Source organism: Heloderma suspectum, chromosome 3, assembly GCF_057233095.1.
Source record: "Heloderma suspectum isolate Gila_16-S chromosome 3, 16-S_ref, whole genome shotgun sequence".
Lineage (NCBI taxonomy): Eukaryota > Metazoa > Chordata > Lepidosauria > Squamata > Helodermatidae > Heloderma > Heloderma suspectum.
Window position 1 is genome coordinate 36103080 of NC_139460.1, and position 20396 is coordinate 36123475.

Sequence of the window (20396 nt, forward strand, 5' to 3'; positions counted from 1 at the left end):
TGGGTGGTATAGAGATCATCATCATCTTCAATACCACCCTTCAATTTAAAATTTCCAGGGTAGCTTACAATAGCTCATAAAACCAAATAAAATAATAAAACAGTTTGCAACAGTAAAAAGGCAGCGCCCAAAACAATCACGGACTAAATTAAAAACATGCACACATCCCAGAAGTTAAAAGTGGGACAATAAAAAGGTCATGGGGAGAGGCTAGTTCCATGAGGAGGGCGCCACAACAAGGCCCTCTCTGAGTTGCTGTCTCCAGTTAGGCAGCAGCTTGCTGCTGTGCTCGCTGAGAGGTACTCTCTGTTGGGGTGTTCACTGAAAGATTTGGGGCCAAGGCCCATTGGACACAAATCTGCATAAATTTTACATAAGCCAATGTATGTCTATCCATGCAAATTGAGAAATAATTCGTAGGATTTCTTTACATTTCTGAGAAGGCAAAGCCAGCCAATTATTTTCCCATCACAATCACACCCAATAAATTATTTTATTAATTGGCACCCACTCAGATCAACCTAGATCAGTAGTTCCTCTTCAGTTAGGACTAATTTGCAGTGCCACAAACAGGTGTGAAAAAAATGCACAAAAAAGAGTGGCTGGAAAGTTTTATCATGAACACCCCCCCCACACACACACACACACACACTTAAGCGTTGGGGTGACCTCAGGAAGTTTGCATTACCACCAATGATGCAGCAGTTGGGGATGGTGGGCAGGGGTTGCACTGTGTGTGTGTGTGTGTGTGTGTGTGTGTGTGTGTATGTGTATGAGAGCATGGCAATTAAGCCGAGGAAGAAACTCTCCATTGTGGCACCAGTGGCCGCTCTGAGGAAAAGACCTGGAGCCCTAGGAAATAGGTTTGGTGCCAGAAGCCCAGGTCTAACAATGGCCCTGGCTCTCTGTGAGCAGGAAAAAAGTTAATATACCAAGGGCAATCAGTTCTCAAACACACAGCGGAATTATTCTTTCGTAGCTGAAGAATGCATGGAGAAGGAGTCGGACAATAATTCCTTCATCTATTATGGGTAGATTGTGTAAGAATATGACAATAGGAGATATTTTAGCTCTTGTGTATGGCCTTGAATCAGTGAATCCTGCACTTTGGCTTTGTTCAGAGTGCCATTGAAGAAGGAACATGAGAGGAAAAAATAGATTCTCAGTACCGACTTGCTACCTTCCCACAATGCAATGTGCAATAAAAACATATTTATATAACCAGTATGCACCAGGAACTATGGAAAATAGACTTCTCTTCCTTTCCTACTGTGGTTTGTGGAACTCCGCCATGCCCCCTCTTTAATGAGCTTCTGCCGTGCATAAAAAACGTGGTTGTTCAGGCAGGCATTTGGGGTGGGTTAGGCTATTTTAGAAAACATTTTTATTGTAGAATTTTATTGTTTTAAACTGTTTTATTATATGCTGTACATCGCCCAGAGTGGCTGGATGACCAGCCAGATGGGCAATTCATAAATTTAATAATAATAATAATAGCCCCTTTCCTGATTATTCTCCCATGTTGGGGCAATAGAAATGAATTTTTGGAACCAACTGCTGTCTGTGCTATAGAGCAGAAGGTGCTTCCATACCTCCCCACCTCCCCCGATGTGAACTGCAGCCCTCCCTGCTTGTCTGCATAGAAGCCATGTGGACTGGAAAAGGGATTGCTATGGACAGAACCACTCCACCCACATGGGTTCATAGGGCTGGAAGGCAGTAGCAAGAGTCCATACCTTTGGAACCTTGTGGTAAAAGTCCAAACTGGACTTGGAGGTCCGTGCCCACCTGACCTCCAATTAAGCTCTGGACACATGGGTAAGATTCAACTCGAGTTTATTCATGTACAATGAAGATAGCTCTGTCAATCAACCCAGAGACAGCGCAGATCAACACTCACCAGTTAAATTTATAATCATAATGTGGCTAAATAAGTGACATCAGCCAAGCCTAGCACGCATGTCTGGTCATTATCAACTGAGCTTTTACTGCACCACCCCCCCCCCCCGCCCAGCTTCTTCTCTCGGCGCCCTATAACTTTTTGCAAGGACGATGATTCTTAGGTCTGGGGTGAGTTGCTGTGGAGACAAGATAACTTATCTCTACCATCCTAACGGTTTCTTCTTTTGTACAAAAGAAACAAAGACAACAGTTATAGGCTTTTAAGGAATCTGCCACGAAGGCACGAAAAACAGCAGAGACAACATGGCTTTGCCTTAGTTATTTTCCACAACCTGCATCCCCATGTCGACTTGTGGCAGTGCAGGCAACAAGCTGGGAGGGAATATTTAGAGAGGAAGGGGAAAGCTAACAGAGCCAGTTCCAGGTTTCTGAGCAAGGCACCCTCAATGGGCCTCCTCCCTCAGTGAGTCTACCTTCTCACTGCCATGGCCACCAGCTGCTATTGCTCCTCATCCTCTTTCTCCTCATAGCTACCATTTGCTTGCTTGACAGGCAGGGAGCCAGTGAGCAAGTAGGCCGTGGCATCTGCTGCTCCTTCCTCTTACCCCCACTGTTGTCTGGGCCAGAGTGAGAGGCAGGTGAACAAGCAGGTTGCAATGGTGAAAAAGAGGAGCTCTTGTCAGTGGGCCTCTGTTGGGGTGTGGGCCCTCAGCAGGTGCCCCACCATGCCTACCCTTGATGCCGGCCCTGACACCAGCACTGCCATAGGCTACTTGCAGTAACTCCTCTGTTGGTGGCTGCCCTTCCCCTTCAGCTTGCAGAAGCGCAGAAGAGGTAATCAGTTCTGGTTTGCAGTCAACCAGGGAAGAGAGAACAATTTCTCTCAGGTGTGTGTCTTCTCTTAGTTTGAGCATAAACATCTTTGGTGAGAAGCGGACGATACCATGACTGACCACCCGCTACTGCAGTCTGGCCTAACCTTGATCTGTCTTCTGGAATTCTTTCTAAACCAAAAGTCAGCAGAGGTTTCCTACCCTGCTGAGAAGTGTTCTCTGAATGCATACCACAGATTCACCTTTCCCAGCCCTGTGGCTTCCAGATGTGTTAAACTACAACTGCCATCATGATGGGCATTGTAGTCCAACACATCTGGAGGGCACCGGTTTGGGGAAGGCTGCTATAGATAAAGCACTGCAACAACATTATATAGTGCTTCCCTACAGACTCAGGAAGCTTCACACATATTGGTCTGGTTTGCACATAACTCTAAGCCATCGTGTGGTTTGTTGAAGTCCAGATTGCTGTTGAACCCATCCCCACAAACAAACCATGGTTTGTTAACCACCCAGAAAGAGAACCCATGATGTGTTATTGGGTTGTGAACTCTGGCTTGTTTAAACCATGGCTTGTTGTGATGTCTGAACTCAGCACTTTGACTTATCCCTGGTTTGTTTGTTCTGTGGTCCATCCTAGATGAAAGGTGCCCAGCAAGAGCAGCCTGAAAGTGAAACTGCTCTGAAAGTTCGCAGAATGGGCAGGAGAGAAGAAAACCAGAATTAGGGAAAACAAGCTGTGATTTGTTCTCTTGTCTGCAAGACAATTCATGGCTAAAGCAACAAACCATGGTTAACATAAACCATGACTACCACTTCCCATCGTCCCCAGCTGATGTAACTATACTTTCCAAGCTTCTGGAATTAAATACACTTTCCAAGCTTTTACAACATTTCAGCAACTGCTTTAGGTGGGTGCTAACATGCCCCATATTTGCAGCCTACTAGCATCATTTCCACAGCTGAAACTGAATTCACACTGGAACAGAGCAATTCAGAATGCTAGCTGATATGCCATTAGGCAGCCTCTCAGAACACACATCTATATTAATTCTGATGCTTTCTGTAGACCCATATCATGATGTCTCCCATTTGTCTTACATGTGAGTTTCGACAAATTTCAGTGAAGCAGCTATGAAGTGTATCTCTCTGGAGCACTCCAACTGGAGCTCGTTACTTTGAATGTGTCTGGATTTTCATTTATTTTCTTTACACGTGGGGGGAGGAATGTGATTCATGGTGTTAGCACTTTTTCCGAAACACAGCCTAAACAATAGGCAAATCGTCTGGCATACTTTTGTAATATAGGTTTATTACAATACTACAGTAATATTGCTCATATTTTTACTCATTCCGCAATATGAGTGAGGCGTTCAAAATGTAATGACATTGTTTATGAACAAACTGGAAAGGCACATAAGACGCACTGAATGCACATCGTTCTGTGACTAGAGATAAATGAATCTGGAAATGGAGAGAAACAGAAGTTCAGCCAGAGGACTGATAGGATTATTATTTCTCTCGGTGGAATCACGTGAGTGTAACTAGATATATTTTCGTACTAAACAGAGCTCACTCCACAGTTTTGTGGGGAAAGAGGGTCCCCTCTCTCGAGGATAGTGGCAGCTAGTAGCTGTTGATGGGAACATAAATTGAAAATGACTAATGCCCCTCAGGGGAATACTCTTATTTCATATGGCAATCTTCCCCAACCTGGTGCCCACCAGATGGGTTGGATGACAAATCCCATCATTCCCACTGCAGCTCCATCTGGGTGGCGAGCTCTGCTTCTGGCCTGAGAAGCTGCTTCAGTGAAAGGGGATTGCCAAGTTCAACTGCTGTGGACTCTTAACCACAGCACAGAAGAGACTGTGGTTCTGTGGGGATAATGGGCTGGAATCCGCATTGTCAGAGGACAATAATGCAGCCTCTGCAGGTGGACAGGACTCTGCTTGTTCTAGAGAAGCCTTTCCATCCTGGTGTCCTCCAGATGTTTTGAAAGACAAGACCCATCTTCCCTGACCACCAATCATGCTGGCTGGGAGTGGTGGGAATTGAAGTCCACAATATCTGCAGGACATCTATTTATTTATTACATAATTAGCCAAAACTCTAAAACCATAAGCTTTACAATATAATAAGTTATAATATAAAACCATGATGGCCTACAACTTCCATCAGCCCTAGACAGCACAGCCAATGGTGAGGGCCCCAAATATAAAAAATGGTCCACAGAATCCATGTGACTTCCGAAATCTATCCCAATTGGAAGCCTATAGGATGTGTGCTTTTGGGGCAGACCAACCCAATACTTTAATTAGGGTTAACTGAAGTATTAAAATAGCATAAAATAGTTGTTTTTGAAAATAGCACAATTCTAATCTGCTGTTTTAACCTTTTTATCCTTTTACTGTTTTATCTCTTGTGTTCACCACTCCAAAATCTATACTAGATATGGAATGGTATACAAATATTGTAAATAAATAAATAAAATTATGCTGGGAGGGCCAGATTCACTGTTGGAATGGCCAACATACCCTATACTTCAGGGGTGTTGAACCTCAGGCCCATGGGGTCCCAATCCTGCTCTCCAGAGGTTCTCCAGATGACTTCTTCCCTTTACCCCAACCACTGACAGTTTGGTGCTTTTCCAGCTTTTGCAGTTGTCTTCCCCATTCTAAAAGGCTGAAATCCCTCTCTTAAGACATTGTTACTAGCCATAGGAGTTTTAAGCTAAAATATTCTGGTATTTGGGGAATTTTGACTCCACCTCCTTTGCCATTGGCCCCACCCACCACTGGAATGTGGCCCCAGAGAGCTTCTCTGAAACAGATTTCAGCCCTTGGGCTGAAAGCAGTTCTGCACTCCTGCTCTCTCTGCTCAGTCTAGAAGGGGAGGGGAAAACACACAGCTTGAAAACATCCCCAAACAGTAGGAAAATGGCAGACTCAGCATCCCTGGAAACACCACCAATGCCCACCAATCCCTGATGACACCCACATGCTGCCCAAGCACAGAGGCAGGTCAATTAACTCACAATGACGAGGCCACACCCTAAAACACCCCTTGTATCACAACGCACAACACTCAAAACAATGCTACAGTGCAGCCCTAATCCATCAGTCCCAAGGGCATAACCAACAACAACCCCACTTCTCCTGATCCCCCAGGCATCCCTACAGGAAGGGGTTTGAGTCCTCTATTGCTGCTCACAGGCACAGTTTTGGAGCACAACACATTTTAAAAATGTTTTATTAACCTTTATATACCGCCTTGTTTGTTAAAAAAGCCATCAAGGCGGTGCGCAGCAATTTAAAACCAAAAAACCATAAAATTAAGAACATTAACAGTCCTATGCATGGTTAGACAGGAAAAAAATCCTACAATTCCCAGCATCCCTCCAAGCAGCCATGCTGGCTGGGGCATGCTGGGAACTATAGGACTTTTTAACTGTCTAAACATGCATAGGATTGCACCCTACAAACAGTAAAACATTAGAGCATTAAGGGCCCAATCCTATGCATGTCTAGACTGAAAAAAAGTCCTACAATTCCCAGCATGCTCCAGCCAGCATGGATGGCTAGGGAATGCTGGAAGTTGTAGGCTTTTCTCTGTCTAAACATGCATAGGATTGCACCCCAAAGCAACTAATTTAAAGGGCTAAGTGAAAAAAAAAGTGTCTTCCTACCCTTTCTAAAAAAAACCAAGAGAGTAGGGGCCAGTTGCAGTTCTTGAGGGAACACATTCCACATTTGGAAGTGACACTGCAGAAAGCCCTTTCACATGTACCTGCCAAACAAGCCTCTGTGCCCACAATCGTGCCCACAAGAGAGCCTCTCCTGTAGACCTTAATGACCAGACAGGTTCATAATGAGACAGGCAGTCCCTCAGGTAGCTAGGTCCTAAGCTGTTTAGGGCTTGAAACGTTAAAACCAGCCCCTTGAATTAAACCTGGAAAGCAACTGGGCTTTCGGGAGCGGTGTAATATGTTTTTGATACCAGTTAGCAGCTTAGCCGCTGCATTTTGCACCAATTGGAGCTTCCGGATACCCTTCAGGGGTAGCCCTACATAGAGCACATTGCAGCAGTCTCACCGTGATGTAAGCAAAGCATGAAGGATCAAAGAATTGTATAGCCAGCTGTGTCCCTTCCTGAGTTGGTCTGACTTGGCAAATAACAGTGGTCAAGTCACACTGACTTTGGAAGGGTTGCAGCTGGTGCCCATAAAGGGAAGGAAGGAAAGCTCACACAACACAACACAGCATCCCACACAGCTTCCTCAGCAAAAGGCCTGCAAGAGAACACATACAGCCCTCTTGAGAAAGGGTTCAAGACCCACCCAGGGAAGGGAAGATTCTTTTGCCAAGAAGCCAAGGGAAGAGCCAAGAAATATAACAAGGGCAGACAGAGACCTCTCTCTCTCTCTCTGATGGCAACAGCCTGTGCCTTTCCCCCCTATGATTTGTCATTCACTTCTTGACTGAACCCCAAATGATCTATGAAGTGCATGCAGGTTACTAACCTCTCATTAGGGACAGTATAAATGTAGGTCAGCTGGCTGGGGATGATGGGTTTGCAGTCCAACACATCTGGTGGGCACCAGGTTGGGGAAGGCTGGTGTATGTTATCTAGAGAGCAAAGTGTTTTGTTGATTTTAACATGCACCCGATTGCTCCTCCTCTCTCCCTTCCTTAAAAAACTTCTTAATTGGAATCTGAGTTTTGACAGTATATTGTGGGTAGCCAAAGATCTGTTCCTCTAGCATGTCAGACTGTTCTTCCATGCTACAGTCTTGATCAAAAGAGAGTGGAGTGGACTCTGTCCCATGCTGGACAGGGTGTGTTTGCTCTGAGTTGCCCCTTTCCCAACTAATGGCTCTGTAAGTCTTATCCTTTCCTCTAGGAAAATAGAAGGTGGTGGCAGTGATTTTAAAGTAAGTCAAAGGGGCATATTCCAGCTTTGCCCTGCATCACAGGGCAGGTGTGGTGGCTTTCTCCATCAGAGAAAGGGTGTTTTTCTTGGCATTGAGAGATACAGGGATGGGGAAAGGTTCACCTGTGGAATTCCTGCCTCTCATGAAACTGTAAAAGGCAATTAAAGAAACCTTAGTAGCTGTATTGGTTCATTAGAATAAAATTCAAACTGGGGCAATAAAATAATTCCTTTTTGAAGATTCCAAATGCAAGCTTGAAAGTTACACAGAGCCCTTTCGTGGGCTGGGTGTTAGAGAGAGAAAAACTTTTAAAACAGGGAAATAATGGAGAAAACACTATCCTATGCCATAACAAAGATGCTCAGTTACATCCAATGTTAGTCCTACTTAGAGTAGACCCATTGAAATGATTGGTACTTCAGTTAGTCATGACCAATTTCAGACCCATTCATTTTAATGGGCCTACTTTAAGTAGGACTAACATTGGATAAAACCCGCTTACTGTGGAAGGCACAAGAGCCTCCTCTGCCCCCCATACACACAATAGATCATAGATGAATACGGGTTCAAAGGGGTCTACAAGACCATCAAGTCCAACCCGCTGCTCAATGCAGGAAGCCTGATTCCCAGGCGGTTTCCCTTCCATGTTCTAACCAGGGCTGACCCTGCTTAGCTTCCAAGATCAGATGAGATCAACCCTGTTTTAGAAAGATCCACAGTTGTAAACATATGCATGTTTACTCAGATTTAAGTCCTGCTGACCTTACAACCTGATCCTATGCACATTTATTAAGGAAAGCCCACTTCAGACATTACAATTATGTTTCCTGCAGCAAACATGTTAAGTGGCAATGTCACATATAGGTTGTTGTGATGTGCAAACCAGGCCACAAGGTCTGTGTACAACAGGGTGCTTTGGCCTACAACTTCCATCAGCCCTAGACAGCACAGCCAACGGTGAGGGCCCCAAATATAAAAAATGGTCCACAGAATCCATGTGACTCAGAAAAAGTTGGCTCACCACAGAATCTGCAGGTCAGATTCACAGAAATCCAAACTCCACTGCAGATTTTCTCCAACATCCCTAGTTCTGACAGTATTCTGACAATGTTCTCCCGTGACTGATCTACAACTACTCCCATTGGAAGGAACACTGTTTTGCTTCCATAAAAACAAGAGAAGTTTGCACGACTACTCGTTTTTTATTCAGGTTGGTCAGCAATGTATGATCTTAACTGACTCCCTGATTGGACCACAGCTCCCAGATGCATGTAAAAGATGTTTCAAGGTGCATATACTTAGTCTTATGTCTATGCAGCCACACTTTACCCATTTGTTGCAGGTAACATGGTTTCCCATGACAAGTATATGCAGAACTGTGTATAGTTCTGGTCACACCTAAAAAAGGATATTGTAGAGCTGGAAAAAGTGCAGAAAAGGGCAACTAAAATGATCAAGGGGCTGGAGCATCTCCCCTACATGGGAAGGTTACAACAGCTGGGATTGTTTAGCTTGGAAAAAAGGAGGGTAAAGGGAGACATGATAGAGGTCTACAAAATTATGCATGATGTAAGAGAAAGTGGACAGGGAGACATTTTTCTTCCTCTCATAATACTAGAACCTGGGGTCATCCCATGAAGCTGATTGGTGGGAGACTCAGGACAGATAAAAGGAAGGACTTCTTCATTAGGGATGTTGGAGAATTCTGCCACGGACTCCAGTGAGGCCGGATTCTTTAGAATCCGGCCCCCCAGAGTCTGTGGCTGAATGGGGCAATCCCCCCTGCCACCCCGCGGAATCCCCCCAGGACGGAGCCTACCTGGCAGCGTCGGCGACTCCGGGTTGTCTTCCGGCCGCTGCCAGGCTGCGGCCGCAAATGGCGGCCTCTACGCCAGCCGCCATTTGCGTCCCTGCCAAGCCATGATAGGCTACGTAAGCATCTAATGGTGGCCGCTACGTAAGTATCAAATGACAGCCGCTACGCCATTTGCACCCCTGCTCTTTGCCATGATAGGCTACGTAAGTATCCGGCCAGGCAGGATTCTGGGGGGAGGGACGGATTGCCTCCCCACCACCGTGGATGCCCCTGAGTGGAGCAAGGTAAGGGATTTGTACATCCCTATTTTTCATACAGTGTGTAGTTAAACTATGGAATTTGCTACCACAACAGGTAGTGATGGCCACTCATTTGGATGGCTTTAAAAGGGAGTTAGACACTGTCATGGAGAAGGCTAGCAATGGCTACTAGTCCTGATGGCTACATGCTACCTCCAGTATCAGAAGCAATATGCCTATGTACACCAGTTCCTGGGGAACATGGGCAGGAGAGTGCTGTTGCACTCATGCCTTGCTTGTGGGTTTCCTGTGGGCAGCTGGTTGGCCACTGTGTGAACAGAACACTGGACTAGCTGGACCCTTGGTCTGATCCAGCAGGGCTCTTAAGTTCTTACGTTCAGAACTGCTATGCATAGGATTGCTGCAATGCAGCCTAACCTTATGCACTTTTACTTAGATGTAAATTCCACTGTATTCAGTGATACTTACTCTTTAATAGTTTAAATGAGTATAGCAAAAAATTGCAAATGAAAAGAAAGATTTGGGCTAAAATAGCATTGCCTGGAATGCAAATAGTGAGGGTTTCTAATGGTATACAGTCAGGGCCAGAAATTTTGGCCTCTGTACACCACCACATTGAAGTTGAAAGGAAACACACCCAGATGGGAGCGAAGTCAGGACTTTCAGCTGTAATTCAAGGGGTTGGACAAAAGTGGGGCACTAACCATTCAGGAAGTACAGCCAGTGGCATACACACACACCCATTGTTGGTGGCTCATTCGTAATGGAATGAATGGCTGACAAGCAGCTGCATGGCCAGGTGTGGCCTGTTTCCTGGGCACCCCATGACCAATCAAGCAGATAAAAGGCCTGGAGGTGGTTTTGAGTGTTACATTTGCATTTGGTAGCTGTTCACTGGAACTCCCAACATGAGGTCCAAAGAGGTGTCCATGCCAGTGAAGGAGGTCATCATTAGGCTGAGGAAACAAAATAAACCCATCAGAGAGATAGCAAAAACAGTGGAAGTGGCCAATACAACAGTTTGGAGCATCCTGAAAAAGAATGAATTAACTGGTAAGCTCAGCAACAGCAAAAGGCCTGGCAGACCACGGAAGACAACTAAAGTGGATGACCACAGAATTCAGCTCATGGTGAAGAGGAAACCTTTCACAACATCTAGCCAGGTCAAGAATGCTCTTGAGGAGGTAGGCATGTCATTGTCAACGTCTACAGTGAAGAGTGGCTTTATGAATGTAAATACAGAGGCTTCACAACAAGGTGCAAACCACTGGTAATGCTCAAGAACTGAAAGGCCAGATTAGCCTTTGCCAGCAAACACCTAAAAAAGCCTTCCCAGTTCTGGAATAAGATTCTTTGGACTGATGAAACCAAGATGAACTTGTACCAGAATGATGGGAAGAGAAAAGTATGGAGAAGAAAGGAACAGCTCATGATCCAAAGCATACCACATCATCTGTCAAACATGGTGGAGGCAGTGTTATGGCATGGGCATGTATGGCTGCCAATGGAACCGGGTCACTGGTGTTTATTGATGACCTGACTGCTGATAAAAGCAGCAGGATGAATTCGGAAGTGTATAGGGCTGTACTTTCTGCTCAGATTCAGCCGAATGCTGCCAAACTGATAGGACGCCACTTCATATTGCAGATGGATAATGACCCAAAACATACAGCAAAAGCTACCCAAGAGTTTCTCAAGGCAAAGAAGTGGGATGTTCTTCAATGGCCAAGTCAGTCACCTGATCTCAACCCAAAAGAGCATGCTTCTCACTTACTGAAGACAAGACTGAAGGCAGAAGGACCCACAAACAAGCAGCAGCTGAAGGCAGCTGCAGTAAAGGCCTGGCAAAGCATCTCAAGGGAGGAAACTCAGCATTGGGTCATGTCCATGGGTTCCAGACTGAAGGCAGTCATTGACTTCAGGCTGCAAAGGATTTTCATCCAGGTATTAAAGGTGATCCTTAAGTTTGAAATGATGTTGGTTTGTTCCATTACTTATGAGCCACCAACGATGGGTGTGTGTGTATGCCACTGGCTGTATTTCCTGAATGGTTAGTTCCCCACTTTTGTGAAACCCCTTGAATTACAGCTGAAAGTCCTGACTTCGCTCCCATCTGGGTGTGTTTTCTTTCAACTTCAATGTGGTGGTATACAGAGGCCAACTACCAAAACAGATATCCTTGTTCTGATATTTCTGGCCCTGACTGTAGGTGTCTGGTGATAGCTTACCTGCTTGACCAAACAAGGCGAACACATGCCTCTTATAAAAGATGGAAGTGTTGTAGTAAGGCGACCTACACCTGGGGAGATTATTATAATCCCATTTTCTGTTATTTTTTCAAAAGTCAGATCTTCTGCAGTCAGAAAAAAGATGGAAGAAAACACAGGAAGATGATTGGATGATGACACCATGTAGATGCCCCCTAAAACATGAGTGGACAGAGTGGCAGTTCCACACAAAAATGCTTCACATGGAGGCACATCCAGGGCCAAAATAGACATTGCTTTAAATATGTGTCTAGCAGCTATGTCTTCTGCCCCATTTTTACTCTAGAGTACTTGCAGGGCCCTTGATTTGGACTCGGCCATCTGCACCAACCCTACAGTGAACATTAAAAAAAAAAAATACATAGCTTCTTAGACACATGTTTAAAGTATTATCTGCTTTGACTCCCAGATACAGGATGGCTACAGTGGGACTTATTTGTGAGTAATCTTGCATCAGGTTGGTGCTGAGCAGGGGACCTAGCACCAGCTTTAAAACATGTATAGGGGTGCCCAGAGTCTATCGGCTTCTTCACAAGGAGCTTTTATCCTGCTATTGAGAGTGGTTACTCATGGAAGGTTGCAGGTCCTTCAGATGACCTCATCAACCTCCAGGGTGTTTCCCACCCTAAATGACATTTATTCCATTTTGTAAAAGATAGGAGATAATGAGCTATCAAATTACAGCGCTTGAGTTCCCTCGTAAAAAAAGAAAACTAGCAATAAGAGGCGCTATTCCACAGTGTCACCTAGCAGCTGTATAGTGAAACATATGGAAGACTCAGATCAGGGGGAAAAGGAGAGGGAAAGCAAGCATGTGTAAAGGGAGTCAGGGCATTTCTACAGCAGCCAAAAATCCTGCATTTAAAATGGGGCTTTCAGCTTCCACTTTAAATACAGAATCACAACTGCCTCCCTTTACATGAGCTTCCTTTCCCCCCTGCCCCCTCCTTCTCCCGTAGCTGTCTTCCATTATCTTTCATTGATCTCGCTCCGTTTCTGCTTCTACTCTTTTCACGGAGGAAACTGAAGCGGAACACAACCGGGGTTATTTGATAGCTCGTTATCTGCGATCTATTTAAAAAATGGAGCAAAGGGCATTTAGTGCAGGAGGGTCACGGCACGGTCACGGTGTCATGTAAAGAGCCCCGAAAACTTCCGTGAAGGAGCAATCTCAATCGCGGGATAAAAGCTCCGTGTGAAGGAGCCCTCAGTCGTGATCCTGCATTTAAAACGGAAGCAGAAAGCCCCTCTTTAAATGCAGGATTTTAGGCTGCGGTAGAGATGCTCATATATTTACTCACACATTTATTTATTATATTTCTATACCGCCCAATGGCTGAAGCAAATGCCCCCCCCCCTTTTGTTACGACCGATTTACGCTTTTGGAGTAATGGTCAAATAAACCGGAAAGGAAAGCGTAAGGATTTGGGGCGGGGTGGGGCGGAGATGCCCCATCTTTAATCCTTTCTTAATTAATTTCTTTAATGAGCTTCCGTCGTGCATTAAAAACGTGGTTGTTCAGGCAGGCGTTTGGGGTGGGTTAGGGTATTTTAAAAAAAAATTATGGTAGAATTTTATTGTTTTAAATTGTTTTATGGTGTGTTGTACATCGCCCAGAGTGGCTGGGTGACCAGCCAGATGGGCGATTAATAAATTTAATAATAATAATAATCCCTTTCGCAAGGGCTTGTCCGTAGACCTTGTCGCGCTATCCTGAGCGCCCCGAAGCCAGGAGCAAAACAGCTCCAAGGGAACACCCATTCAGCGTCAATCCTACTTCGAATATCCCTGTTGAAATGAACCGGGCTTCGGCCAGTCATGAGCTGAAGCCCCGTTGATTGCCATGGGTCTACTCCGAGCAGGACTTACGTTGGATTTTTACCCCACCCTTGCCATCTGCTGCAGCCGCTTGGCCCCGGGTTCCTTCCCAACCGGCCTCTGGCCAGCCCTCCCCAACAACGGGCAGCTCCCGTTGTCTGCGGTGAGCGCTGGCGCTCGGAGCCGCCTGGCGTGCGCATGTAGCGCGGCGTCCTTGTGCGTATGCAGCTCCGGCGCTTCCCGTGGCCAAAGATGGGAGGAGGCGGAGAGGCGGCGTCCGGGCGCCCTTTAAAAGCGCAGCGCGCTCGATGGTTCCCAAACAGTGGCTGAAGAAGCGCGTCCTGGCTTCGGCGCAGGAGCGCGGCTCGTCGTCTCTCTCTCTCTCTCTCTCTCTCTCTCTCTCTCTCTCTCTCTCTCGTCTGCGCCTTCCTAGCGACCAGCTGCCGCCCGCCTCGACCGCGCAGTTGCTCTCGGGCGCCGCTGCCGCCTCTCCCCTCCCGGATCCCAGTTCGCGGTAGGGTGGGGTCGGGTCGCGGCGGGCGTCTTTCCCATGCGGCTGTCGACGGTCATGTCTCAGAACTATCTCCTCGCGCCGATCCAGGAGTGCCCCTCCGATTACCTCGTCAAGGACGTGAAGCTGGCCGTGCTGGGGACCGCGAGCGTCGGGAAGAGCGGTAAGCGCAAGGAGCGCAGCCCCGCGGAGAGCGCCCCCGCCGAGGGCGCCCCCGGGCGCGGTAGGGGGATGCAGGAGGAGAGGGCGGGGAGAAAAGCCACCGGTGCAGGCTGGTGGCTCCGATGTCAGTGGGGCTGTGCATCCGCTTTGGGTTTCGGTCAGAACCCTAAAGGAGCTATCCAGGGTGCTGAACCAGGTGGGCTCGTCACCTTGGATAGCTTCGTTAGAGTTCTGACTGAAACCCGGAGTGCATTCACAGCCCCACTGTCATCGGCGCCACCAGCCTCCACTGAAAACCATTCGTGTTTCAGCCCCCAGAAATAAGAAATTAATGAAATAATAATGCTGCAATAAAAGCATAAAGGTGAGGAGGTATTGCTGTTATTATTATTCATAATAATAATGGGGTAATTCTTATGATGTATTTCCAGCATTTGTATCCACTTTTCAGGCAAAAGGATTCCAGAGCAGATTAGGAATTACTAATTAGCTAGTAATAATAATGAGACATAAGTTAGAGTAATATTGGATACAAACCGTTATTAATATTATTATTTCTGACACGTAAAGTTGTGAACCTATTTTTCCTCTTTTTTCAAACCAAACCAAACCTGAACTTAAACGCCCCTCGTGTTAAGCAGGAAATTCCTCCACTGGCTCACAGGTGTTGTCACTAAGGAGACCAAAGTTATCTGCTTCTCCTGTTGTGCTTTGTGGCTGGCTGCATTTGCGCAGAGCAGAGCATCACAGCCCGTGACCACTTCCCTCTTTCAGAAAGCTGTTTGGAATGGATAGGTTTGGGGATCAATGGCTATTGACCATCTGTCATCATTTAGTAATCCAAGGACTCTGCTCCTTTTCAGCTATGATTGTACGGTACCTAACCAGGAGATTTATTGGAGACTATGAACCCAACACAGGTGAGTTTTTTTCTTTCTCTCTCTCTCTCTCTCTCTCTCTCTCTTTCACTCTCTTGTCTTAAAATGTCTCTTTGCAGATTCTGGGGGTGCACATGGGCATCATTCTAAGGAACCCTGGGGAGTGGGTCTGTGTGCCCTTCCCATAGCCCCCTCCGACTTCCTCCTTTGCATGTCTCAAAGGGAGGGAAGCATCAGTGAGACACAGGGCTTTGTGGAACCTTATTTCCTTTTTTGCATTTATATCCTTCCCTTTCTCTGAGCAGCTCAGGATGGTGTACTTAGTTCTCCCCTCCCCCCCTTTTATTCTCACAACAGCTCTGTGAGGTAGGTTAGACTGAGAAAATATGAATGCCTAGGGTCATCCGGTGAGGTTCATGGCTCGGTCTTCCCAGTCCTAGTCTAACCACTATACCATACTGGTCCCTTTGTGCACACTGTGCCCACGCGGAGGCACAGAGGCAATCTTTGTTTAATAGCAGCTACCCTGTTTGTTTATGCTACCTCCCATCATTAATTAAGGTGCAACCATTTTTAATGACCTGTCATTCTCATTTCTCCAGGGAATCTATATTCAAGACTTGTTCATGTAGAAGGCGATCAAATCTTCTTGCAAATCCAAGACACCCCAGGGTGTATTGAGGTACAGAAATAATCCTTCATATATGTCAGTTCTGATCACATTATTGGGTTTGATTTATTCATTCAGTGGATACTAATGTTCCTGGGAAAACTGCAGTGGAGTGCAGTGGGTTATAGAATCATAGAATAGTAGGGTTGAAAGGGGCCTACAAGGCCATCGAGTCCAACCGCCTGCTCAGTACAGATTATGTAGATCAAGCTATCTTTGCATAGTCTCCCTTTTGTTCATTGATGAAAATAACAGTCCTTGACTGAGGAAAGGCAAGAAGAAATGAATTGCAGAGTGGGATTTTGCTGCATTTGTTTGTCAGGGTGTGACCAAGATCAGGTAACTTGCAGGCATTTCAGAAAACAGTGTGTTCAAGGAGCCATACTCCCAAGGAACCAGTCACAGAAATGCTGATCTCTTAGGCCAGGGGTGGGCAGCTAACACTGGATAGGGGGGATGCATGACCCACCCACCCAGCCCTCTGCAGCAGGCTAGATTATGTCGGGGGGCAGGGCCGCATCCCCTGACATCATCCGGTCCCTGCTCAAGCTTCAGTCAGGGACCCAACGTCATCTGCCCTGTTGGGGAGGACATAAGGTGGGTGAAACACCCCTGCCCTGACCAGTGGAGGAGTGTTCCTGCACTGAGTGCCTCAGTGGGGGACCTGGTTTTACTGCAGGGAGGCTTTCTCTGGCTGGAGGAAGCCCCCACGCAGCGAAGGCGCCCTGGCCGAGGTTCTGGGTGGAGGGATGCTCCTCCATTGTTGGTTGTGGCGGCCTTGTCTGTTCTGTGCCTTCCCCCACTGTAGGGATCCAATCCGATCAGTGATTGGGTATAACAGCAGGAATTCCAACTTGCCCTCATAATGGGGAGCAAAATGTACAGCAGGTGATACAATCCTCACAGATGAGCGTTGCCTGCTTTTTGTGAACTTCTGAAGATTTAAAGATGAATCTTCTGTTCACAAAGCACCCAGTCAGTCTGATGTTATTTGAAAAGCTGTTCCATATAGTTTCTGTTTAAAGGATTTATATCTCCTATACGTTGATGTAAATGAGCATGGTCTCTTTGTTTCAGGTACAAGAAGACATAGCACAGATGTTGGATTCGCTTTCCAGGTGTCTAAAGTGGGCAGATGGTTTTCTCTTAGTCTATTCGATTACGGACTATCATAGCTACCAGTCCATTCGTCCCCTCTATCAGCACATCCGGAAGATCCGTCCAGACTCCAAAATCCCTGTCATCATTGTAGGCAACAAAGGGGACTTGGCTCATTCCCGACAGGTAGCAGCAAATGATGGCCTACAATTGGCCAATGAACTGGGCAGTGTGTTTCTCGAAATTTCTACTAGTGATAACTACCAAGGTGTGTGTGATGTATTTCAGTATCTTTGTAAAGAAGTTAGCAAATTGCACAGCTGTGGCAGCGGAGACAAAAGGAGATCTTCCATCATTCCCCGGCCCAAATCGCCAAACATGCAAGATCTCAAGAGACGTTTCAAACAGGCCTTATCTTACAAAGCCAAGTAAACACCAGCCTCAAGAGATTGGCTCTTGTTGAACAGACTGTTTTATAAACTATATAAATTTATAAGGATAATTTATTTTTGTACTGATGCTGCTTGTGCGCATCTGAAAGCCTGCAACTTCCTTGCATTACTTTTGTATTAATTAACTTATCCTGCACCATGCCAAATTGCAAAAACATAGAACAGAGAAAAAGATTGAGCCCGAAGATCTATTCCTATGATTGGGAGTGACTTGCTGTTAAACCTAGGGCAAGAGACGTAGAAGTAATCCCTGCCAAGCTTCAATAGTACTGAAGTGTCTTAAATTCTCATAGTTCTGTTTGGCTGGATGTTCGATAGAGCTGCTTATCTCTTACTCAGCCAACTCAAAAATACACTTAGCAATCCTGTGGGCCCTAGACAGCGTTGGGGGTTGGGGGGCAATAGGATAGTTCAGATTCCTGGATCCAGAGTCAGAGGCAGTGCTCTGACCTTGAACCCAGAAGTCCGAGCTTCCTGCCCCCTCACAGCCGGCATGGAGAGAACTGTGCCGGCTCCCTCTCTGAGTTTGCAAAGGGGACGGTTCTGTGAGTGGGGAAGGGAGGGGACTGGGGAAGCGGGAATGCAAGCTATCCCTAGCCCTGCCCAGTCTCCTTCCCTCCCTCTCCTCAGAGCCCTAGCTAGACAGGCAAAAACGCCTGTCTAGCAAAAATGCAGAGCGGGAGAAGCGCGAGGTGACCATCGCCTCCATGCTGCTCCCACTCTGCACAGGATGCCCGTCAGCCTCCAAGTTTGGAGGCTGACGGGCATCTGGATAGGATTGCATTCTCTGTGTCCAATCCTACGCATGTTCAGGTAGAAAAAGGTCCTACAACTCCCAGAATTCCCATAGCTGTGGCGAATGCTGGGAATTGTAGGACTTTTTTCTGTCCAAACATGCGCAGGATTGGACCCAAAGAGTGCAATCCTATAGCCAGGAGTAAACCCCAGTGAACTCAGTAGGACTTAATTCTCAGTAGACATGTATAGGATTGTGGTGTGAAATCCCATTGATTTTTGACTGAATGTACTGGCAGTCCCTTTCATATATTAATATGGGGAATACATTATAGTATGACCATTTTTGTAAAATGTTGTGACATCCAATGAGTTTATTTATATAATTTGAAAATAAAATGATGAAATGCAATTATAACATTGTGAGTCCCCTTTTTACCCCCTAAAAATATTTCCAGAAACTCTTTGTTGTCTTAACATATAAAAATTGGGCCCAGATATAGACCAGGTTTCAAAGACCTATACAAGGGGACTTTGGGGGTTGGATTTCTTGAATAGGAGCCCCCAATGGCTTGTAGTAAACTGCTCTTGAAAAGTGGGAGATTTTCAAGAGCAGTTTGCAATATGGTGGAAGGCACCTGAAAAAGTCAGCAGTCTGACTGGGCATGCCTAAACTAACTCTTTGGATAGCATGCTTAGGCTGCAATCCTTTATGCTCTTACCTAGGTGTTGAACTCAAGGGGACTTACTTCTGAATAGACATGTTTAGGATTGCAACAGTTGCACTACAATCCCTACGCATACCTACTCTAGCCTAAGCCCAGTGAGTAAATGTGCAAGAGGACTGGGTTGTTAGTCACTGACCTATGAGGCACATTGTTAGTGGGTAGTTATCTCTGTGGGTTTCAGTGTTAAACTTCATAACTTTATTGAAATGAGCTGTACTATTTATACCTAAGGGCCGCGGTGGGTTAGTGGTTAAGACACTGAACTGCAAACCGGAAGGTCAGCAGGACAGCAGTTCGAGACCCGAGTGCCGCGTGACGGAGTGAGCTCCTGTCTTCAGTCCCAGCTTCTGCCAACCTAGCAGTTCGAAAGCAAGAAATTGCAAGTAGATAAATAGGTACCGCTTCGGTGGGAAAGGTAACAGCGTTCCGTGCACCTCAGTGTTCAGTCATGCCAGCCACATGACCACGGAAGCGTCTTCGGACAGTGCTGGCTCTTCGGCTTAGAAACGGGGATGAGCACCGCACCCTAGAGTCGGACACGACTGGCTGGGGACACCTTTATTTATTTATACATACATACATACATACATACCTAATTCATATTAATGCTGCTTTTAAACCCTTCTCAGAGTAGCTGTGACTTGCCAGATTTTATTTGTTTTTAGTGTGTATATGTGTAGCATGTCAACAGAACTCCCTTCCCGCCTCACAAAACAGGATAATAAATAGATAAAAATGGATAATGAATGTTACATACAAAAATTATTGTCATAAGTCACCTATTTTTTTCTACTATCCAAAGTCATCACAATTCATAAAGGCCATTGTGACTAGTGTGATTCTAATAGCATCATTCCATACAGAGTTCAGCATTCTTTATTCCATGGACCTGAACTACATCAAGGCTGCAATCCTATGCACATTTACCTGGGAGTAAATCCCACTGGACTCAGTGGGGCTTACTTCTGAGTAGACTTGCGCTGTAAATATTTCTATTCTTACAGCTGCTAATTGGTTTCACTGCACTACAGGAGGCTTTATGGAAGAGAAAGTAAGAGGATAATTGTACTACAGTATAAAGCTATAGTACCACATACCTTTCTATTGTGTCAAATCCATGCTTAGCAACGAAGTTCATTGGGTGATCTTGGGTCAGTCACTATCTTTCAGCCTATTCTACTTAACAGGATTACTGTGAAGAAGAACATCGGATGCTGCCTTAGGCTGAGTCAGACTATTCTGGCTAAGTATTGTTTACATTGACTGGCAGTGGCTTTCCAGGGTCTCAGATAGGGGTCTTTTCCAGCCCTACTTGGAGATGCTGGGGATGGAA

The 20396-nt window shown here is 45.9% G+C and overlaps 1 protein-coding gene across 2 annotated transcripts; it reads left to right on the forward strand.

Moving 5' to 3' along the window:
* The first annotated feature begins 14146 nt into the window (after positions 1 to 14146).
* Positions 14147 to 18751, forward strand: RASL11A (RAS like family 11 member A). 2 transcript variants are annotated; one of them, XR_014789012.1, is made up of 5 exons: positions 14147 to 14503; positions 15366 to 15422; positions 15983 to 16062; positions 17128 to 18413; positions 18476 to 18751. XR_014789012.1 is itself a non-coding variant. In XM_084842902.1 (4 exons), exons 1-4 carry the CDS (start codon positions 14380 to 14382, stop codon positions 17578 to 17580), a joined length of 714 nt encoding a protein of 237 aa, XP_084699028.1. In that variant the 5' UTR covers positions 14147 to 14379; the 3' UTR covers positions 17581 to 18751. The 2 variants fall into 2 exon arrangements, 1 of the variants encoding a protein (XP_084699028.1); XM_084842902.1 differs by having other exon boundaries at positions 17128 to 18751.
* Positions 18752 to 20396: the final 1645 nt, after the last annotated feature.